This window comes from Eufriesea mexicana, unplaced genomic scaffold (assembly GCF_001483705.2).
Source record: "Eufriesea mexicana isolate 0111107269 unplaced genomic scaffold, ASM148370v2 scaffold1030, whole genome shotgun sequence".
In the NCBI taxonomy this organism is placed as follows: domain Eukaryota; kingdom Metazoa; phylum Arthropoda; class Insecta; order Hymenoptera; family Apidae; genus Eufriesea; species Eufriesea mexicana.
This window is the reverse complement of record NW_016909159.1, coordinates 452406-477858: the sequence shown is the minus strand read 5'-3', so window position 1 is coordinate 477858 and position 25453 is coordinate 452406. Positions and strand designations below refer to the sequence as shown.

Below are 25453 nucleotides of genomic sequence, written 5' to 3'. Positions count from 1 at the left end.
TTTAAATCAAAAATTAAATAAATTTTGAAACCAGTTCCAAGTTACAAATTTTATCTACATAAGGAACCAAGAAAGTATATTTTTATCTCATAAATTTCCTGACTCAAGGAAAGCTATGATGTGAATTTTCCAAAAACTATGATGTAAATTTAAATAAAAATTATATTTCATAAATCAATTAAAGGTAGAACGGTGACCAATAATATACATGCTATGAAATATCTAAAGCCTAAAATGTGAGAACCATGATAATGTATTGTATATCAACATGGTTACACGGTTTGCTCGTGGTCTTCAAATTTCATGGGAGTATGGAAGAGGAATAGTGGAAAACGTTTTGATAGAAAAATTATGAGCCTATAGTCATTTGAAAGGGACAACAAGCGAAGAAGTTTTTCAAGCGAACTGTGAGCAATTGAAAATAAATGAAAGAAAGACAGGAAGTAGGGATCTAAGAAACGTTATTACCAGTTTTGCATACGGTGGTGTCTCTCTTCGTTGACACACGCACATTGCAGAAAATTGCATACCCTAACGTGTAGTTTCGTTGAAATTGTCCTCTTGCGTAGCAATAGCTGATGAAATACCACTTTTCTATCGATACGGGTATATCGAGGAATTTTGCTATCGTATTTGCATTAAAAAGTTTCCATCGGAGATTCTTGCATTCTTGCTCCACTAATCTATGCCATCACTCTAACGTTGCTGCGTAGTACTGTAGGAATTATTTAGATGGCAGCAAAACGACGGTGATAGGTAGTAAAAAGTGTGATCTATTGTGAACTAATTTAAATCTTATTCTAGACACTATGACCTTTCACACTGACTATCTCCCAGCAAACTCTTCCCAAAGAACACCATCCACAGAACTCCTCTCAAAGAACTGTACTCAATGAACTGTCCATCTCACGCCCGTGCACCCTTATTTAACACTAGAACTACCGATCTTTAGTGGGCACCTAACTATAACGTGCACAGATTATAGTAATTTCTGCAGTACGACGAATATGAGTGAATATATCGATTACAGTTCTTTCATAACAACTCCTTTCTACCAATTTTATTCTTAAAGCAGGTGTATGTGTTCGGTGATTGCAAAAAGGAAAATTCTGGGACCAGTCATTTTGACTGGGTTGGTAGTTCTAGTGTTAACTGTGACGTGTTTAGTGGTTCGTTTGTGGTTTGGTATCGAGGTTGTACTTGGTCGTTGTATTTCTGTTTCTTTATTGTGTTGGTGTGTCGTGTCGTGGAGGAGAAGGGTTGGTAGGGGTGTTTTGGGATTTAACTGACGGTTGTCTTAGCTGCGAGGTGTTTAGTGGTCTGTTTGTAGTTTGGAATTGGGTTTAGCGATTAGGGTTATGTTTGATTCTTGTGCTTTTGTTATTTTATTATGACGACGCGTTGTGTTGAGGAAGGTAGACTGTTGAGGGTGCTTTGGGAATTTGCTGGTGATTGTCTTAGTTGTGCGGAGTTTAATTGTCTGTTTGAAATTTAAAACTTGTGTTTTTGTTATTTCGTTATATTGGTGTACTGTATTGAAGAAAAAAGATATTGTCTGTTTGAAATTTGAAACTTGTGTTTTTGTTATTTCGTTATATTGGTGTACTGTATTGAAGAAAAAAGGGATTGCTGGGGGTGTCAGTTAATTTGGTTGGAGATTGTCCTAGTTGTGAGGTGTTTAGTGGTTTGTTTGAAGCTTGGAATTGGGTTTAGCGATTGTTTGCTTGTGCTTCTATTATTTTATTGCATTGGTGTGTTGTCGCGTTGCATGGTTGTTATTGAAATATGTTGCTACTATAAAGATTGAGTTATTTGTATTGGGTAGTGAAGGAAACGATGAAGATGTTAAAATCGATTACTTCAATTACTTGCACTCTATCTTCTTTCATATCCATGCTCTCTTTCTCAATCATGCTTTTCTCACGCAATCCTCATAGCCTTGCCCCCAGTGGATCACGTAGCTCAAACAGATGCATTTTTTAGACTTCCACTCTTCACTTGCAACCGATACTTCCATAAACATTCCGCCCAAATGCGCTTTACAGTCATACCTGGACAAAAGGGCGGTGATCTTATGCCCTAGTCACGCCACGCTCACCATTCCTACAGTACTTTGATACTTCTTTACTAAAGGAGCATCTCCATTAAATATGAAAAATTCAATTTGCATGCTAAAATACAGGAAGATTGTTACCATAAATATCTTCTTCTTTGCTTTATATCCTTTAATTTCCTGTTGAAAAGATTATTCATCTTTTCCGATTTCTTTTTAATATTAAATATATTGAATATCCAATAATTTTGAGGTTACAAGTACATTTGTATACATCCAGGTCTTTTTTTGGAATTCTAATCCTTTTACATAAAATGTTAAAAAATATAGGTATATCTATGATAATTTGATAATATATTAATAATTTATATTTAATAAATTATTAATAATATATAAATCAAAATATTTAGCTATCATGGATATCAGATTAATTTGATTCGTAAATCGTTAATCAGACGTCATTGCACAGTAGTCATAGAAGAATGGTATAGCATGCAAATACGTATGAATTATTAGAACTGAACGGAATTGTTTAAACTAACGAAGATTAGTTTAAACTAAATAATCGTGCAATTAATTGAAATCTGTTTCGAACAAAATCACTGATTTTTAAACTTAATCGGCGTGTCCGTCCACGTGATTAAACCCTTTAGATGATTATTATAGCTGTTAGCTTATTCCAACAGAATCATCTAAGAATCATCTAAGAATCATAACACTTATGACCATCAAACAGCAATAACTATAAACTCCTACCATTTTACTTCGAATCTAATTCATAAAGCTAATTCAATATAGCTCGCGACGATATAGGCTCTCATTGTGCAGTTCCATTCCAAGATACACCACATAACATCTATTTTGAAGAAATGGTAATATACAAGATATATTACAATCAATTACTCGCAACAATTGCCAGTTTTTAAAGGTACACATTCTATAGACTTTTAATTAACCAATAATGGAGAACTTACACAGACGAGGAAAAAATTACAATACATCTGTCCTTCCCACCCTGTATTAATGTATCAAAGGCAAAAATGGCACACTATGTATCAGCATGATGGACCTTCATACCATAATCATTCGTATATTTTCAAATAATATTTTTGTACATAATATTCTCTATTAACCCCTTGACTACGGCAGATTTTTATACGTAGCGGCCATACCGTAAGACAAGAATTGAAATACGATGTGCGCCATTTTTGTGAAAACAAGCGCCCTCCGTGTCAGAAAGCCAAACTACGCCCAGCGCCTATAGGCATCCTTCGTGTCACAAACGTAAAATTTCTAAGTGCCTATAAGCGTACTATGTATCACAAACGCAAAATTTTTAAGCACCTATAGGCATCCTTCGTATCACAAACGCAAAATTTTTAAGCACCTATAGGCATCCTTCGTATCAAAAACGCAAAATTTTTAAGCGCCTATATGCGCATTATATGTCACAAATGCAAATTTTCTAAGCGCCTATAGGCACACCATGTGTCACAAACGCAAAATTTCTAAGCGCCTATAGGCGCCCTTCGTATCACAAACTCAAAATTTCTAAGCGCCTATAGGCATCCTTCGTGTCACAAACGCAAAATTTCTAAGCGCCCATAGGCACCCTCCGTGTCACAAACGCAAAATTTCTAAGCGCCTATAGGCGCCCTTTGTGTCACAAATGCAAAATTTCTAAGCGCCCATAGGCGCCCACAGTAGCCAACGAGTTAATTATAAGATCATGTAATAAATACAATTTTAAATACGAAAATTCTTTCATAATTCAAAAAATTATAGATCTGGAGCTTCGAATGTGCTATATACTCATAGATAAAAGTATTGGAACGTTTACACCTGTAAAATTAAAAAATAATTCAATGATACGTATAATATTTGCGACACATTTATTATAAAGTACATAGTATCAGTGAGTCATAAAAATATTGCATAAGTAAAGTATAATATCAATGAAAAATAGCATTAATTACAAAATAAGAAGCTTCGATGTGACGTTGATTCGTCTTGACAGCCTCAATACGATTTTCCACTTAACTCACTAGCGCCACCACTGTCCGTAACTCCAGTAACCGTAACGTAAATATCGTGTATATCGTTGATTATTTTCTAATTTTACTGATATAATCTAGAAATTTTATTCTTACTGGAAATACCATGTTCTTTTAAATATCTCACTTTAACGTACATAATTCAGTTGTCGGAATTGGCAAATGTAAATGCTGGAATACTTTTGTATGCGAGTGTACGTAATCGGCGAGGCTTGAAGGAAAGATACGAATACCGTCGCGAATCGGACAATTCGGAATATCGCCTGGTTCCTCGGGCAACGTTGGGCCCCGTAATCCATGCGACGCCATTACATGAAGTTCATTAAGCGATCGCTGCATAATTAAACGGGCGAACTGCTACCAAAACACACGCACGTGTCGACACACACGCGGCGAGGCGGCGTATCCAGCGCTATCATTAAAATCGGCCACGAAGTAAACGTTTCAGACGGTAAATATTTAAGTCGACCGGTAAGGGCTCGGTAATGAGAGTCGAGGTGGATCGATATATGGCCACGTATACGTAGAAAAGGACACGTGTTCGTCGGTCGCTGACACACTTGATAAATATTACCCATCGGCTGAAATTGCTTTCCCATTTCGTCCCTCCTTTAATACGCGTTTACGCGATTGTAACTCTATCGTAAGTAATTCCCCCGGCCGCCGCTTCTTATTTTCGCCGCGGCGTGACGCGCATGCGCACTGCAGCACGTACCGTTCCAATCACAGAAGTGCAAATAGAAGCGGGAACTATTAAACTCTTTCGATCTTTCCAAGCTTTCTAATCGACGATCCAGAACTATTGATGAGGATTCGAGAGAAATAATTTTAATTATAAATGGCAGGTTTTTATCGTATCGATGACTTTTTTAAGTTAATATGAGTGGATAGGTTTAGGGTTAGGAACTTTTTCTTGACAAGAATTGAGATTCATCGGGCAAGATGATGACTCACTCGGTGATGTATCGGGTGTCCCAAAATTCACGCGAGAAGAAATTTTAATAGAAAACACAGATTTTTAATTAAAAATTTTAAATATTGCTTAGCAATAAAAACGCGTTGTTATTTTGTAATCCTGAACTGTCAGCTATTATGCTGTCTTTTTTTTTCGTTGGCAACATTTTACTCCACAAATGGCGCAAAATTCAAATCTTGCGTAAATTTTGTTTGGGACACCCTACTATATTTCTCGAGTGACTTTAATTGGTATATATTGATTAGTAAAAATTATGTAATTACAAATTACATTTAACCTTTTACACTCGAAAATTTTTATTTTATAGAATAGTAGCATTTCGAAGCTTTTCTGGTGGAATATCGATGATTTGTTTTTACAGTAAAGTGAAAGAAAGTATGTTTGAACAAAATTAAGAAATTAAACTTTTTTATTTTTATGTTTTATTGTATTCGTTTTATTTTCATATTTCAGGTATCGTTATGTTATTTTGAACTTAATATTCAGTATTAATATTTATGTTTTTGCCAACTGGTTATTATGAGTCACCTCTGGCGTTTGAAGAATTAATTTTACAGTACTGTGCGATATTGTTAACAAAAATATTGGTAGATTACCATTCCATACCAATTAGTATACCTCTAATAATATTACAATCAGGAAAATCTAATAGCCAAAAATAAATAATCTAATAATAAATAATTAACCCAAATCTAATAATAAATAATTAACCTAAATACTACTTCTAATTTTCAAAAATCGTAAATAACAATGCAATAAAAATATTATTAACCAATTTTAATTAAATAACAACACCATATGATTATCATACTAGTCATAAAATATTCCATTTCTTACAATTAATATACCTCTAACAATTCTATAATCAGAAAAATCTGATAACCAAAAATAAATAATCTAATAAACAATAATTAACCTAAATCAACTCGATACTGCTTCTAATTTTCAAAAATCGTAAATAACGATGCAGTAAAAATATTAATAACCAATTTTAATTAAATAATAACACCATATGATTATCACACTAATTATGAAATATTCCATTTCTTACAATTAATATACCTCTAACAATTCCATAATTAGAAAAATCAATAGCTAAAAATAAATAATCTAATAATAAATAATTAACCCAAATCAACTCGATACTACCTATAATTTTCAAAAATCGTAATTTTGAAAAATATTATAAATATTCCATTTCTTACAATTAATATACCTCTAACAATTCCATAATCAAAAAAATCGAATAGCTAAAAATAAATAATTAACCCAAATCAACTCGATACTACCTATAATTTTCAAAAATCGTAATTTTGAAAAATATTATAAATATTCCATTTCTTACAATTAATATACCTCTAACAATTCCGTAATCAGAAAAATCTAATAGCTAAAAATAAATAATTTAATAATAAATAATTAACCCAAATCAACTCGATACTACCTATAATTTTCAAAAATCGTAATTTTGAAAAATATTAGAAATATTCCATTTCGTATAATCAGTAAACCCATAAAAATTCCATAATCAGAACAATCTGATAACCAAAAATAAATAATCTAATAAACAATAATCAATCCAAATCAACTCGATACTATCTATAATTTTCAAAAATCGTAAATAACAATGCAATAAACACTCCATTCGACGAAAATTCCTCTGAATTTCTTGCCCCTTTCGAAAATTGAAACTGTAAATCGATTTACAACCATTCTTTGTACATCGATGCGAGAACATTTGGACAAACAAGAGGATTACAATTTTTGCCAGTGCCATTTCGGTTCTGATTGCAACGCGGGTTTATCACGCCCGCATACAACTTCGCGCGTCATTTATTCCGCGTTATCTGTCGCGCAAACACAGACCACAACCACGAGGAGCAGAAACGACGAGGAACGAGAATCGTATGGAAATCGCGGAGGCCGTTCAAGTTCAAGTGTAATTAACATAGCGGCAAGAAATTAAATTCGAACTACTGAGCAACGAAATTTGGAAAGACGAAACGTAGCTGAAGAAAAGACGAAATTACCGGTATCATTGTCCGAGCAGAAGTCAAAGGGACGTAATCTTCGAGTTGCATTTGAATAACAGGTTGTGGCTAATAATAAATATTACGCTTTTTTACTCGAGGCAAACATATTGTTAGCTGTTTTGTTTAACTTCTGTGAGGAACGTTTTCTTTGAGGATATTTTAAAAGTGCTTCATTTTGCAAATAATACGTTTCCGATTTTTCTTAGTATTTTCCTGCTTCTTCGATAGGTGTACCTATCGTGGATATTTTTATTTTTGTACTTCCTCCAAGTCGAAAGCACGAATAAATAATTCTGCGAAACTTTTCTAAGGGTTAATTTGGAAATAAAATTATTTAACAACTTAGTAATTATTAAATAATTGTTTGTGGATTTTTTAATTCTAACCATTTTGCAAAAGAATGAATATTGTAGTATTTTAATAATGAACATATACGTATAATATATATATATATATAGCATGGTATTGAATATTATATTATATCACAATATATGCTACAGTGCATATGTTCAATATAATTATTTAAAAAAGTATAATATAGTATTATATTAAATAGTATAGACTATAAAATTATTTAGTGTTATTATTGAGTATATTAAATAAAATATTGTCCAATATAGTATTTAATACTATATAATATAGTATGTACTGTAATATAATATAATACAGTATTATATATTATGTTATTAGATAATACATAATATAATACTATCTAGTATAGTATTTGATACCATAGTAGCATATGGTATATACTATAGTACAATGTAATACAGCAATAAATATTACATTGTTATAAAGTATAACGTAATATAGCATTAAATATCATATATTATTGAGCAATATATAATATAATATTGTCTAATATAGTATTTGATCCTATAGTACCATATGATATAAACCATAGTACAATGTAATACAGCAATAAATATTACAGTGTTATATAGTATAATATAATATAGCATTAAATATCATATTATTGAACAATATATAATATAATATTGTCTAATATAGTATTTGATCCTATAGTACCATATGATATAAACCATAGTACAATGTAATACAGCAATAAATATTACAGTGTTATATAGTATAATATAATATAGCATTAAATATCATATTATTGAACAATATATAATATAATATTCTCGAATATACTATTGGATACTATAGTACTATATACTATAATGCAGTATAATACAGTGTTAAATATTATATTGTTATATAGTATATATTATAACACAATATTATATTGTACTAAATATTTCAGTGTTACAGAGTAACATTATAATAGTGTAGTAACATTAGTAGTAGTTACATTAGTAGTTACATTGTAATAGTGTAGTAGTGTAGTAACATTATATAGTATATACAATATAGCATTAAATATCATATATTATTGAACAATATATAATATAATATTGTCTAATATAGTATTTGATCCTATAGTACCATATGATATAAACCATAGTACAATGTAATACAGCAATAAATATTACAGTGTTATATAGTATAATATAATATAGCATTAAATATCATATTATTGAACAATATATAATATAATATTCTCGAATATAATATTGGATACTATAGTACTATATACTATAATACAGTATAATACAGTGCTAAATATTATAGTGTTATATAGTATATATTGTAACACAATATTATATAGTACTGAATATTTCAGTGTTACAGAGTGACATTATAATACACTATACTACAGCAGATATTACTACAATGTGGTATAATACACTACCATATAGTATTAAATCTTAAACTGTACCCACCACAACATATATAACGTTCTATGCACCACTATATAGTCTGTAATAAATCATATACACTATTAAATATTATCATAAAGTTATCACTTCCACTATACGTAATATCAACTATCAAAGAATCGGAGTGACATTTTGCAGGGGAAAAGATAATTCTGCTTCGACACCTTATTATCACAATTAATCAGCCTGCCTTAAACACATCCATACAGGTCTCCAAAACAAATTAAATCAAGCAAAAGGCGCAATCGATCAGCATCACACTTGTCTCGTTTATTTTTAAATCATTTCGTCCCGAATCAATTTCTTTCGCGAGCTACGTCAAAGCGCTGCGACATCTGAAAACAAATTGCAAATTTGAGGACACAGAAGAAACTTCAGGGCCAATGGAAAATTTATCGTTTCGTCACGCTTCCTCCCGAGAAACTGAAAATGCACATCGTCCTGCACTCGTGCACGGCCCTCGTGAAAGACCCTCTGAAAGAGCATCACACTTCCTCCTCGATACCTCGTTCCTCTAATATGCAAAGTGGAGCTCTTCAGCCGACGTTAGAACCGGATAGAACGTCTCTGTGATCGGAATACGAAGATTTCGCGCGATGTTCCTCGTTTTCTCCTATGCCTCCACCAGAGTTTCGCCTATCCTGTTCAATTAGAAAGGGAGCCGGGTAAAAATTAACCTCTTAGGCACGACTGAATTTTTGCATCGGGCTGTTCCTCTGTACGACAGAGTTCAACGCGAATTACGCGTGAACGATACAGCACTGCAACGTGATAACGATGATGTTTTGAAAAATTATAAAAATACGGATCGATATGTTAAAAAGAGTATCTGGTATATTAAATGCAAATTGTATATTTATTTAAATGAAAAGCAACAATTGGACCGTTTATTTTGGAAATGGTGTAAGTTCACTGATTTCCCCACTATCTATGATTTCTTCCTCAAATAGTCAGAGTACGCATAACTCCAAATAAATGGATTCAATCAATAAGGAATTCGGTTAATCGGATACTAACTAACATTTCGTTCCAGCAAATGGAGTTCTATCGTACAGCAAATGTTAATCTGTTCCTGCAGTCCATCGAACGAAACATCATTTCGTTGTTATTTCGTATTTTATTAGATTTTAATAGAGCACTTATCAGCTTATATTTGCACGCCATTTTTCCTTGCTTTTACTCGAAAATATACTGGTAGTATTAACAACAAAACACTGTATCCAAATATCTCCACGCGATCCATATATTATAGGTTAGCTTCAGCACTGCGCTCTATCGAATCATTTTGCAAGCTTCTCGCCGATCGCGAACGAAAAATTTCTTTCGAAACGACGCGATCTCGAAATATTTTACCCGAGATAAATACTATTACATTCTTTCTCGAAATATTCCTCGTTTCATCCAAGATAAATACCATTATATCGACCGTTTATTTTGAAAATGGTGTAAGTCCATTTAAAAAAAAAAGAAATGAGATATCACGTAATTTATGCTTAATTTAGCGTAAACCTTTTATTTATAACTAGTTAGTATTTAATATTTTAAAAAAAGCTAATGTTTTGTTCAATTTAAAATTGGCTGATAAAAGAAATTGCGCAGCCATTGATTATGAAAGTGGTGTAAGTCCCATTTCCACAGACAAGTAGTGGGGTCAGTGGCCACTGGTGGCTACATTTGTTTTACTTTACGTATCGAGGGAATTTCGTTTCAACAAAAAATCTGGAATTAAAATCTGCAATTAAAAAACAGATAAAAAAGAACGCTAATGGAGGAAAGGTAAATTGGTTGAAAATATATTGGATGAAGTTTTGCTAAAGTGCACCGTATACTATTTTATATGAAACATCGATGAAGAACATAGAATTTAAGACTTTAGATTTATCATTTACATGTCGGGAAATACCGCCAAAATTTAAAAAAATAGCCCTAGTGCTATTGTATCACCATGCCAGGCCTATTAGATTAACTCTTTGGGGCACGCTGGGATTAAAAGTGTCCCACCTTTTTGATGCACCGTAATGCATGATGGGACATTTTTAGCCCCACCTCGAAATATTGCAATAGCTGCATGAGCATAGGTTTATATTTCGTCGTATTTACGTAAAGCAGTTGGTAATACCTTCGACAAATGTTATAAATGCATTCGCTTGTGTCGGCAACAGTCAACATGCCAATAGAGGTTCATCAATTGTTGCAAGCGGAAGGTTTATTGGGACAATCCTTTTTTCCTGGTCTTATGTTTTTACATTATGTGATTCCTCTATTAGTAAAAGTATACCAATTTTGTTTTATTCAAAATGCAATAAAATTTCTATGCAACATGGGTCTATCTTATAATCTGAAAGCCTGTGCCGCAAAGAGTTAAAGGCTTTATTCTATAAACACTTGACTCACGTCTGACAGGGTACGTCTCTTTTTCACATCTGATCCATGATTTTTGGGTGTTCCACAGTGGGGAAACTCTCTCTCTACAGCTAGACCCTATCAGGACATGTCATTAGTTCCTTATGTCTCTTCTCGACAACTGACCCAGGATTTTTGGGTGTTCCACAGTGGGGAAACTCTCTCTACAGCTAAACCCTTTCAGGACATGTCATTAGTTCCTTATGTCTCTTCTCGACAACTGACCCTGGATTTTTGGGTGTTCCACATTGTGAAAACTCTCCCATTACAGCTAGAATCTATCAGGACATGTCATTAGTTCTTTACGTCTATTCCGACATATCCAGTCTATACATACGAAATGTGTCTTTAGCTCGAGCCTCGTAATCAGATAGCTTAAATGTTGCTCCAACTTTCGGTGTTATCAGTTCCATCACAGAAGGAGAAATTCGGTGCAATTTATCGCGCGACGAATGTTTGGCAAGATTTGCAATGAAAATATTGGAGGTTCGTTATCGGCGTTCGCGAATAATCGGAATATTTATGTGATTTCTTTCTGTGCCGGTTTGAACTTGAGCAAAGATTCGCTGCTGGAAACATAAATTTGGCGTTTGAAGAAGGTTGTGCAAATATTAGGACAGCTCGATAGTGGATCGTTTAATTCGAGGCTGGTGATTCTTCATTAGGGAACGAGGAGAGGCTGGGATGTCTTTGGAAGATGTTTGCTGAAGGATAATATTACTCGGATTATCCTGTTATTCGAAACATTTCGATATTGAATAATATTATGAGGATGTTGAGAAATTAATTTTTTAAAAGATGTTGAATAAATGTAAAACAGTCAAAAACAAACGGTGTTTTAAGTAAAAATACGTTATTCTACTGCTGTTTCTTTACTGATTCTAATATGTAAAACAGAAAAAATGAGAAAATTATTTAAATTAAGTAATATGCAGGCTTTTTCGACTTCAAGGAAATCGATAAAGTCCAAATTTTTAAAGAGCTTCGACTTTTGTTATATTTTATTGTATTAGTTGTATTTGTACGTTGTTGCATTATTTAATTACAGTAATTATTATATTAATTACATAATTACATTGTTCTTTGTATTAATATTAATTAAATTATTACATTCTAACGTCAATTATTATATTAATTAGAGTATTATATTATTACGTTGATAATTACGTTCGTTGCATTAATTTCATTAATAAATTATAATTACAAGTTGCGCCATACTATACTCCACACTTCTATACTTCATTTTAAAAACACGATGGTGACTAATAGTCATTAGCATGACTTATTCATTATCACTTCCTGCAATCTAAGACTGCAATTACAGCAGAAACGTATCACAAAGAAGTAGATGAAATGAAAACATAATTAATTAGTACTTTAACTGTAATGCACGAAATAACAACCCCATGTTTCAAAAATAACGACAAAAGATTATATTTTGAATAATTATACTGTTTATTCGAATTCATATTTACTTGCTCAGTCTCTCCATATATCGGTTTAAATAAATTAATTTACCACTCTCATGAACATCTACCTTGATTCACGTAGTACGGTTAACGTTCGCCTTATTTCGTTTTTCTCTACTTCCAAACGGTCGTTTCCAACGATAACCCAAAATCTTTCTAATTTCTAACACGCCATTAACGATAATTCCATCGATAACACCTCCCTCTGTTCATCAATCAAAAACCGCGTTTGAAAATTCGCGCGCTGACGTAGCGTCCGCCATGTTTAATTTACGGGAAAATCATTTCGATAATAACGCAGCGGCACTCTAGCGGAGGATGCTCGTAGACAACCATCTTTCATTAGTTATAAAAGGGTTAGGTAGATCGAAAGCCGAGCGAACAATTACGATAATGGTATTTTTCCTCGCGTCGTCCTAAGCGGTGACACAAACGAACTGGCGCTTACGATAACAAGGCGTCATCATCGTCGCGCTCCGCCATTGTTCGTATTTATAGCGGAGCCGATAAGTCCGATGATATATCGATGCAAATCGATTTCAAGCAGTGTGTACGCATAGGGAAACGAAGGAAACGATTGCCGCTGACATTTTTGTCGTCCAGAGAGACCTATCTTTTATCAATGTGTTGATAATTATGGAAGTGGCCTAACTCGCGTATGCTTTATTTCGAAATATCGTTTGGTGCTTCGAATATATTGTAAATTAAAAAATGAATTGCCATACAGTTACACGTTCGATCCAACGTCTTTTTTTTTTATTTTGTTATTTTTGTTATTTTGTTAATTTTTCGATATTTTGTTGTAATATAAACGAACTTAATACAGAATAAATGATAAAATCATTTCTTCCAAATACTTTTGACTTAGGCCAATTTTTATAATTACTGGTTTATTTGCCTTTTCTTTTTTTCTCGTTTTTTTATATTTTGATTTTTTTTTTCTATTGTAACTGATTTTATATTTATATTTTGTATTTTAGAATAGTCGTTCTCTTGTTTATCATCGTTTTATGCCTAAATTTATGAGCTAGTGATTTTTTTATTAAATTTATTCGCTACATTTTATTAAATTTATCCTACACGTCCTTTTTTGTTCTTTCCCATTTCATACTTTTCCATTCTACTGTAACTAATTTTATATTTATATCTATATTTTTGATTCATTGATTATTTTATTCTTCTCTCAGTTGCATTGTTCATTGTGCGAATTTTAATCTGTAATATCGATCGAGTAATTTTTGTAGAGTGTACTTTCCTGAACACGAATCCATAATCGAAATTGCCCCACCACCCTCGGTTTTTGAAAATTGTGAACTTTTCTAAAGTCACGCAATTTTTGGTTAAAATGAAGTATTATGTCATAAGTAAGAACGCTATAAGATCCATTTTTGTCTTAAAAATTAGATAAGAGTATCACAAGTTTATTAATGTCCATAATTATAATTAATCTTGTTTCTGAATAATTGTAACTGGTTATCGATATTTAAAAATAAGCCACCAAGCCCATTTTCTAAGCACTATTCTCGCCACGCAGCCCTAGTCTCGACAGTGCCGTAACTACCTGTAATCCCAGTACTAAGTGCAATAGGGCAAACATATAACAGTCTACGAAAAAAAAAAAATATATAAATTAGTTCAAAGGGAACTTTGAAAATTTACAATAGATAGGAAATATCTTAAACTTATTACTGACTTATATATTTATAACCTATAATTAACTAATAACTAATTAATAATTAATTTATAACTAACTTATAACTAATAATTCAACTTTGATGCGTAGCTCTCAGCTTGGTATCGTTTTCCAAAAATTGTTCTTTGGAAAACGATACCAGTTACCAGGTCTCACCACGTGGAGGTGGCTACGCATCGAGACTCGGCCATGCGCCCTAGTGGCGCAGCCTGCTGGCGCTATCCGTATCAAAGATACCCTAACCTAACTTGGAGCGATTTAAGTTAAAGCTACTCTACCGACACTATCATATTTCGTGTCTTACAAAGGGAACTTCGATTCGGTATACTAAAATTCAATACTCTACTGACGCAACGCTAATATATTTTATTTCAACGAAGTCTAATATTTCTAAGTTCCCACAAAATTGGGGAATCAAATATGGAAAACGCGAGCACGGAAAAACTAAGTTAAAATCGCGACGTGCCCGAACGAGTTCGCGATTATTCGAAAGACCGACTAGCCGACGAGATGTACTCTCGTGTACAAGACAACTTCATGCCTCGGCACCCTCCCGATCGGGCCTAGCTCAAGTCCAGTCACTGTCGTTCTCGTCAAGACTTACACGTGGACCAAGGATAGTTCCCGAACCAATGAAACTCCAGAGTCGATACGAGGGTCCGGCGGGGCCTTGCAAGCCAGACAGACACTTCGCATCCCAGCCACACGGGGTAGAACTTAATCATCCCTGTGGTCCAACCGTAGGCACTATGTCCGTCCAACTGCGTACCCTAACCCCAGTCGCGTATGACCTGAGCAGCTGGACCCCCGCATCAAGTCCAGAAGAATCAGCGACCCGAGGTCCACCTTGGAACTCGATGCTTGACGAGATTGACAGTGGCTGGAAATGAGTGTCGGAGATGAGTCGTGAGGATGACTTATGAGACACGAAGTTGTCGAGTACACGAGAGTACGTCGCGCAGCCTAGTTGGTACTTAAGAATGATCGCGATTTTCGCGAGAACAATTATGTTCTATTTGAAAACGAGAGGGAAAACGGGAGGAAAAATATAATATTCGCTCCAAGTTAGTTAGCGTACCTTTGTACAGATAGCGCGCACATGAGACTTAGCCTAGGCATCTATCTTATAATTACTCAGATCTACTTAGGTTTAAACGCACGCATCCCGCGTCGTCCATTGATGTGTTCCAAATGAGGTCTTGAGGAAACCTGAGAATCTTGAGAAACCTAAAAGCTAAAACAGAATATATTATTGTTAATATAAACCTGAAAGGAAACGGATTAGTACGAGGAAAGAAAACTAACAAATAGAAACCATGAAGGTTAACCAAGTGGAACGAGCAAGCCACCAATGAGACAGAAACAAGCCAACGATGGAACATTCGAATATTATACGAAATATTCGAATGAAAATAAATAGAAACAGAAAATAAAAGTGAAAAAGTAATTAAAACCTGTAAAAAGAAAAAATAATTAAAACCTGAAAGAAAATAATAATTAATATCTGAAAAGAAAAATAAAATGATTAGTAAATTATTTAATGGGGTGGGATGAGGGTGGGGTGGCTATCCCCAACCTCATTTCGAATCCCCCCCCCCCCTCACGCACAACGAAAATTTAGATGTTACACTTCCGAAGTCGAACCGACAAATGACTTTTGCTGCGTCGTGTCGCCCTTTATATAGCCGCTGATCGGCCAAAATCCCCACTCCGATCGAAAATTTCCGAGCTTTACCGATTCCATTAATTGTTATTTTTTCGTTGTAATAGCCAATAATTTATTAATTTTTTCACTTTTATTATTAATTTACGTCAGGGACAATTAGTTATAAACAATATTAATTTGTTATTAACAATCAGTGTAATAATTTATAAACTTTTTGCAAATTGTAGGTACATTATAACACAAGTACGTTATAAGTTAAGTAATAGACAAAAATTTATTAATTTTTTCACTTTTATTCTAACCTTACGTTGTGAACAATTTGTTATTAACGATATTAATTTCTTATTAATAATAAATTTGATAATTTGTACATTTTTTATAAACTATAACCGCATTTGCATTTCCATACGATACATTTGCATGATACGTACATGTATGACAAAATATTTTTATTTCCTCCGTATTTTTTACTAAAACGAAGTATTGCGCACAGAGTAAAAAACGTTAGAAGATTCATTCCCATCTTAAAAATTAGATAAGAGCTTTTTTAACAACTTTATATTAAAACGTCATTCGTATTTTTCTATCGAATAACGAAACTGTTTCAAATTACAATTGACATAAAGTAATTTCTTATAATTTTGCGATTAGTATAAAAAAGTACATGAAAATATATACATGTTATACATATAAAATGTGAAATTTATCTGACGATGGTTTTGGTACCGGTGACACATTACTACGGCCCTGATAAAGTTAGATGTGCGAACAATGGCTGCGTGGCGGGAAAATCTCGCTTACGGCTTCCCGATATATATTTTACTGCCTTTTCAACATCGAAGATCATTATAATATTGTTTCTGAATGGTTTCTTGTTCAGAAAAGTCTACAGAATACGCTACTGTGTAACAAATTCATATCAGATAAAGAACTTTTCGTAAAAATGCAAGAACATGCGTAGAAAGTGCGCTCGAAGTCTTATTTTTAAACTTCAATGACCAATTATAATTATTCAAGAGCATGAATAATTATAATTATGGACATTGATAAACTCAGGATACTCTCATCTAATTTCTAAGATAACAATAAATCTTCTAACGTTTTTATTTTTCACGTAATACTTCATTTTAGACAAAAATCGTGTCTTCTTGGAGAAACTCACAATTTTCGAAAACTGAGGATGATAAAGCAATTTCGATTAGGGATTCGTGTTCAGAAAAGTAATCTCTACGAGAATCACCTATTGCATATTATAGATTAAAGAAAAAGTTAAAATTTGTTGGACAGTTATTATTATTTTCTATTTGAAACTCCTTTGGTCACTCCCAACTCGTTCTTTATTCATGAGCCAGTGACTTTCTGTTGAATTTCCATAGTAGCATCCTGCACGTTTTGTTTTCTCTGCACCCTTTTTCTCTTCGCTCTGACAAGTCTTACTAATTTGGCCTGTCTCTATTTACTATTTCTTCCCTCCTTTTGTAATCTACTCCTTGTTTACATCCTGCTGTGCCTGCTTCCATCTTCTCCAACCTCTCTCGTTTCTTCCACTCGCCATCTTGCCTCTTCCTCCTCGCCTTAACTATATTTCCTTCCTTCCGTTCTACTGTTTATTCCTCCCATTCCTACCCACCAATTTTACCAACTAAATAGTTACCAGACACGTTAACTTTTTCCCTCCTTTACTATCTATCCTGCCTTTTATCTTTCTCACCTGACTCTCTATGCCTCCCTCCATCGGCTCATCTTCACTCATCCTGACTACTAGTTTTTCCTGTCTACTAATTATCATGCGCTTTAACTTTCCCGCTATCTCGATGTCTCTCTTTTCCCTCTCTCCTCTCCCGCGCAGTTTATGCCTTTCTCATCGTGCCCACTAGTTTTTCTGTTCAAATAGTTACCATGAGCATTAACTATTCTTTCTTTATTCTTTTCGTTGTCTTCTTTTTCACTAATCCCTAGTCTCCATACTTCTAACTCATCTACTTCCTTCTAAATGGCCACCGAGAGCATTAACTATTCTCTCTTCGTCCTTTTCGTTGTCGTCTTCTTTTCCACTAATTCCTATTCTCCATACTTCTAAATGGCCACCGTGTGCATTAACTATTCTCTCTTCATCCTTTTTCACTAATCCCTAGTCTCCATATTCCTAACTCTTCTTCTTCCCTCTAAATGGTCACCGTGCACATTAGCTATTCTCTCTTCCCCCTTTTCGTCTTCTCCTTTTTTCACTAATCCCTAGTCTCCATATTCCTAACTCTTCTTCTTCCCTCTAAATGGCCAGCGTGTGCATTAGCTATTCTTTCTTCGTCATTTTCGTTGTCTTCTCCTTTTCCACAAATCCCTATTCTCCATACTCCTAACTTTTCTTCTTCCTCCCTCTAAATGGCCAGCGTGTGCATTAGCTATTCTTTCTTCGTTATTTTCGTTGTCTTCTCCTTTTCCACAAATCCCTATTCTCCATACTCCTAACTTTTCTTCTTCCTCCCTCTAAATGGCCACCGCGCGCATTAACTTTCCCCCGATGCATAAAGCCTCGCGACAGAGGGGAAACTCCGCGTGGAATGGCGAAAACGAGCAACTCGCGCGAACCCAGCCGAGAACTCGGGAGCTTTTTTCCACCCCGGCCAGTTTTTGCACCCTCAGATAAATGTCGCGCGATCACGGTGACATCCGCCGGCCGCGGAATGAATTTTTTCTCGATAGAATCTTAACGATGAGGCACCCCGTGGTACGCGACTTACGTATGAGCCGCTTTATCGGGCTTCCACAATCGTTCCACTGTTTGCCCGGAATTTTTCGAGATAGAGAAAGAGAGCCGACTGTTTGCGCGATTTATCGAGCGATCATCGTTAGACAACCGCTCGAGGACTCTTTCGAACGAGTTTTCCCTCTTATCGGTAGTCCGATCCGCATAAAAGATCGTTCTTAAACCGGGCCGATAATGCTTTCGAGCAAATATTTAAGTTTCCTGGAAATTCCTTGCGCCACTCGCACACCGGGACCTGCCGGACGCCGTGCTTAATAGCCATCCCGTGTTTGTTTCGAGCAACGTGTGCACGAATTACGTCCTGATACCTGGCCAACGCATTTAAAACGGGTATTTAAAAAGTAGTTAGTGTGGTATTATGAATATTTAGCAGCAATCGCTACGTGAAACGATGCCGCTTGATAGTCAGCCTTTGCTCGATGATTGGACTAGGGTATCGTAAAGGCTTTATTAGGAATTGCTGTTGCTAGAGTTTGCGAGTAGACAGTGTTTTGATATTTTCATGTTCTTTCCGTTTTTCTTTTGCGAAATCTCATTCGAAATCGATACTCTGAACGAATATTTCGAGTAAACTCTCAGTATGGTTGTTAATTATTGTAGTATGGTGATCGAGCAGGTTTTTATTCATATGGTAGGTACACACGTTTATACTGACACTTTGTACAATAGAGTTATTGTGAGAGAAGGTCCTCTTCCTCCACGGGGGTTATGATGAATTACGGGTTCCTATATGGTGCTGCCAGTTAGTATCCTGATGGTCGACTTGCTATGATAAGTAGCAGATAGAAGGACGTAAAGGAGGGATGCCTTTCGTCCTGGACCTGCTAGTAGACTCATCAGTAAAGGTTACCTAACAGGTCCTGCCTTAGACGGGATATATAATACTTAGTTTGGATAAGAACGTGTACTTATATTAGTCGAAGATTCACCGAGGACTTACGAGAAACCTCGAACCTCCGTTTGCCATCTAGCGGTGAAAGTGTGAACCTTGGTCGCTACAGTTATTAATTACTGTTTAGATACGTTTTCATATAGACAACTTTGTACAATACAGTTATTGCGAGGGTCCTCCCATCCAACGGGGGGTTATATACGATGGATGAATTACGGGTACAATAGAGTTATTGTGAGAGAAGGTCCTCTTCCTCCACGGGGGTTATGATGAATTACGGGTTCCTATATGGTGCTGCCAGTTAGTATCCTGATGGTCGACTTGCTATGATAAGTAGCAGATAGTAGGACGTAAAGGAGGGATGCCTTTCGTCCTGGACCTGCTAGTAGACTCATCAGTAAAGGCTACCTAACAGGTCCTGCCTTAGACGGGATATACTTAGTTAGGATAGGAACGTGTACTTATATTAGTCGAAGATTCACCGAGGACTTGCGAGAAACCTCGAACCTCCGTTTGCCACCTAGCGGTGAAAGTGTGAACCTTGGTCGATACAATTACTAATTACTGCTTTATGGAACCACAAATATGTTGGAATCCGAATGAAGAATATTGTGGACCGATTAATCTAATATTCTTCGTAACGCTTCTATTTATCTAAATTATCCTACTATTATCTAAAGGATCGGTGTCGAAGACGAACTGATTTCTCGAATTAGATCTACGTCGTGTCTCGTCGTATCCTGCCCGGTGTTTTCTCCAGTTTAGTTCTGATTGGGCAAAATAAACGTTGTTGATGGAAAAGTAAGGAGTTTTAATTGGACAGAGGGTGTGACGGAAGGACCTTTGGCTAAGGAGTAGGAAACGATTTTTTATGGTCAATGACGTGATTTATAAGTGGTGTTCATCCGTCGCTTGTTGGGTCTGTCACACGTGAGTCCCATCTGTCGAGTCTGGTACTTGTAAAAATTCCTAAACTTTCGCCTTTACCTTCACAACTTAATCCGCTAGAACGGCGGTGAGGCACATCTATCCTCCGGAATTGCAGTCGTAATATAAAATATATTGTTAGGTCTGTTAAAATTGTAGGCCTTGGAATAAAAATCGTGTTATAAACACGCTCTCCGGGACGGAACATTCCTCTTGAATTAGACGAAAACGTGTAATTATTCGCAAGCTTCATCGATAGGGCCCGACACCCTTTCGATCCGCACCTGGGCCAAGTCATTCTAAATTATTCCAATAATTATCGCGACAATTAAAAAACATAAATCGATCCTCATTTCAACATGAGTCTCCTAGTATGTACTTACAAAGTATGTTCGTATGACGAACGTTCGACTTCTGTTCCTCGCGATCCTGACTGCTGCCATAAACGGAGGATGAGCGCAATGGACGGCACTTTGCTCGTCATTGACGTAAACCGATTGTTCGGACCGTCATCGGCAAACAGATCGGCAGGATTTATAGGTTGATTCAGGTGCGCTCGGTTCACCTTGACTCATTATTCCAAATCGCGTTCCGCTTCTTTCCTCGTTCGTTAATCGAATTTTCAGCCTGCCTTCGGCTCACTCGCGATACACCAGCCGATCCACTGGCCGATTCTTCGTTAATCGATTCGACTCGATCGGCTAATTAAAAAAAACCACGCTGCGGAAGTAACGAATGTTATGATTCCCGATAAGGTATCGTTTCTCTTGCCAGAAATGCAATGGTCGGACGTGTCTGCAGCTTGCAGATGAACCGTACGATATTGCACTAATTGAAGAAAATGTTGTTTCCTGGGAATTCCTTTTTAACAATTATGGAAGATAAAGTAACGTAAAGTAAATTATGGGAATCATATGCGTGGTCCGTTTTGAAAGTAACGAGGCTGTATTTATGACAATATTTCCTTATATAATTTCAATTATATCGCGAAGAAAGTAGCTCTATTAAGGAACTCGCTATAGAGACGTTTGCCTGACTTTTTAAGGAAATAATGAGAGGCTCTGCCCTTTATGTTTATTTTCTGGGTATTCGTTCATTTCGTCTTTGAGACATTTCAGACAATGTTTATAATTAAATGGAAGGCTCGAGGATCTGGGATAAATTTAGGCTACAGATCGTTTTATTGAAAATTATTGATTAATACGTGTTTGACTTGGATAGATAAAGTTACTATTTTCTTTAAATTTTATATTTAAATTCAGGACAGTGTGGATTGTCTAATGTTTATTTGGATATTTATGTGATATTTTGTTTGACATTAACTGAAGCTTGTAAGATTTTCTGTTATATCTGTATATTTTTTTCATTATAGGATCTGTAATTTATCTGATACTAATTGAAGTAATTACTACATATAATACGTTAATATGTATCTGGAATTAATAATTCTATTATACTTTCATGCAAAATTCTGAGATTTATTTAATATTAATTAAATTAATTAACACACCATATTAATATACAACTGGAATTAATAAGGCAATTTTCTATGATATTTTTATTCAAGATTCTATGATTTGTATTTCTATAAGTACATGCATATGGCTAATTAAGCTTATAGATTGAATTAATTCACTTACCTTTTGCCAAAACTACCAGTCTATGTTATGGAAACAGTCTCGTTAATATTTGAGGCAGACCATGTATAATATAGTTTAGTCTCATGCTATTTTTAATTATTGAAATGTAATTACTGAATTGAGGTAAATTAATTTCTTTGTGCATATAACAGAAGCATTTATTTTATAAGAAACTGAAAAATCAAAATTCTTTTTCAAATATATCACCTGCGTGGTATACATTTGATACAGTAAATAAGCTGAAAATAAATATAAATTTGTAAATATAACTAATATTCATTAATTGTTACAATCAACTCTTAAATATTAACAATTAAATTTATATATAATCCCTACTCAACGAATGTAACACGTACTACTTATACATACTAAGCGAGTTAAATTTCCCATTTAACTCACTAGCGCCACCACGGCTCGTATCTGCAATGAATATTTATACATCGAGTACGTTGCACATATACAGCCGAAAAACTTTTGTAGAAAAAGACTTCAAGATTACATCCTTAAAAACAAGAAATAATTCAACGATATATACGATATTTGCGATAAATTCACTGCAGATATGAACACGATATGAAAATTTTTCGAAAATTATTGAGAAAAACACCCAATAACGAAAGAAAGCATATGAAATTTACGTTGTACTACATTGGTCAATGTTTAAACTCTTTGTATCTTAAGTTGATGCCATAGAAATGGAGAATTATATTTTTACACTCGATTGAACTTGTTGTCTCATTATATCACTTATATTAAACTATGAAGTACTGGGTACTGTTTGAGTTTATTGGTCATTCTAATGGATTGAGATTGAGGTTATGCAACATGCACAAATAAGTACCGTAACCCTTTCAATCTTATGGCTGAAAAATTTCTGTCAAACAGTAAACAGAAGATTCCAATATTATACCAGTAATATTAGAAAATAATACAATGATATATACGATACTTATATTACATTTACTGGAGATATAGACCGTGGTGGCGCTAGTGAGTTAAATCAAAAATCGCCTAAAGTCTGTTCAAGCACCTACTCGTTGCAGGGTTAAATAAAAAGAAATAAGAGAAGCTCGAACCCCGTGAAAATACACATAAAAGAAAACAAAAGCTATCCAAGGCACCCAGCACCTAACCTCAAATCTCTGTTCCAGGCGAGAAACCGCACAAGTGCGTGGTGTGCGGCAAGGCGTTCTCTCAGAGCAGCAACCTGATCACGCACATGCGCAAACACACCGGTTACAAGCCGTTCCAATGCGGCCTGTGCGACAAGGCGTTCCAGAGGAAGGTAGATCTGCGCCGGCACCGGGAAGGCCAGCATCCAGCCGCACCGGCGCTCGACTATCGCTCCCTCCAGCTACCCTCGCAGCCCTCCAATGTCAGACACTCACCGCCCCTGCAGCCTGCCACCGCTTATCACATGATACCTGTCCCTGGCAACAGTTGAGATCCTTCCAGGACCACCTCGTCCGTCGCTTGCCTGGAACCTCCTGTCGGACCACCCTGTCGAGTCCTTCTCCTCGCTCTTCGCGCTCGTAAATCGTCGGAAAAGGGTACTGTTGAGAGGAAAGGGTCACTGAAAGACGATCGCGAAGAGGTCGAAGTTCGTTTGTGAGATGGAGGAAATGGGGTGAGTCTGTACACGGTCCAAAATGGAGGATGATGAAAGGTGTATAGGTGCGATCAGGGTGTTGGAAAGGTGTATTAAGAGTTGTATTAAGAGGTGTATTAAGTCGTGGATGTAGTGTAATATACAGGGTGGATCATTTAACGTCAATTGTGTCTAATTATTTAGTTTTTGAAGAACTAATAAGACATTTTCTTCGAGGAACCTTCGAGATAGCGAAACCTAAGTTTGGATAAATTAAGTATGCAACAAAAGGCGGAGAATTTGAATTTACTGGAAACGAGAACATGAGCGATGTGGTCGCGTCAAATGGCCCACCCTGTAGATGAATTAGGTTGAATTGACATTTTGGTTGTGAGATTGATTCTTGGTTTGATTGGCGATTAAAGTATTTTAGGATCTTTTATAAATTTGAAAATTTCTCTCCTGTACAGAATGTGAATTATCGATATTAATATTACCGGTATGTTAATATTAATATCGATATGATACTGCCGATTTGAAGTGCATTAAATAACTTTCTTTTAAATTCAGGAAACCTCTGATAAAGATAGCAAAATTTATTTCTCTCGGAATTATCCTTGATATATTATTTGTTTCAACGTTTCAGTTTAATCCTCATTTTTGGAATTTAATTTGAAATTTTATTAACATAGATCGATCATTTTTTAATTTTTTGGACATTTCTGTAACAAAAATTTTCCAAATTCTCTTCTTTCTTTGTATATATAAAAAACCTCGTGACCATATTGAACCTATATATTTATAATTGCACGCGAAAAAGCGATCAAATCTATTTAATAAAATAATCAAATTCGAGTTGCAAAAGTCTTGAGAAAAATTTGAAACGGAACAAAATATCAAAGCTATTTTTATTCGACGTAACATAAACCAAAAAGGTTATACTTTGATCAATTTTATGACCGTTGATAAAACCAACAATCACATCCTATACCATAAGAGTCAATTCTCGAGATCTTGATCCCAAGATTGAGATCCTCAGACCCTTCTTAACACCCTCTGCGTACACCTACAACGAAAAGGAATCCACCAGAATAAAAACAAGGAAAAACAGAAAGAAAGGAGAGGGGAACGCGTGAATTATAGTCGAAGAGTGACACATTCCAAAAATGATCGTTTGGACGCGAGAGATTTGCATTTTCTATGTGAAAAAGGATTACGAGTGCGTGTCGAACGTGTTAGGTACAGGCTACACACCTGTTCCAAGTGCCTGGCTCTGCTAATAACCGGTACTCGTATGCCTGCGAGCTGTTCAACAATGGAAAAGCGCCTTAAGGGAGGCACGCTTTTGCATACATCTCGGGCTAAACTAGCGGTCCTCGGCGAGTGAACGAGATCGACCACTATTTTGAGGTAGGGAACCTTCAGCCGTCCATTATTGCTGTACTTTCGGTACGTACATGTATATATATATAAAAATATACACCTTATATATATACATATATAGATAT

At 35.1% G+C, this 25453-nt stretch overlaps 1 protein-coding gene across 1 annotated transcript in view; it reads left to right on the top strand.

Moving 5' to 3' along the window:
* LOC108547443 (zinc finger protein 205) overlaps positions 1 to 24291 on the top strand; it is an 87789-nt gene extending 63498 nt beyond the window's left edge. The window contains 1 exon segment of the mRNA XM_017899973.1: positions 23509 to 24291. Within this exon segment, the coding sequence (XP_017755462.1) occupies positions 23509 to 23801 (293 nt within the window). The 3' untranslated portion in view covers positions 23802 to 24291.
* Positions 24292 to 25453: the final 1162 nt, after the last annotated feature.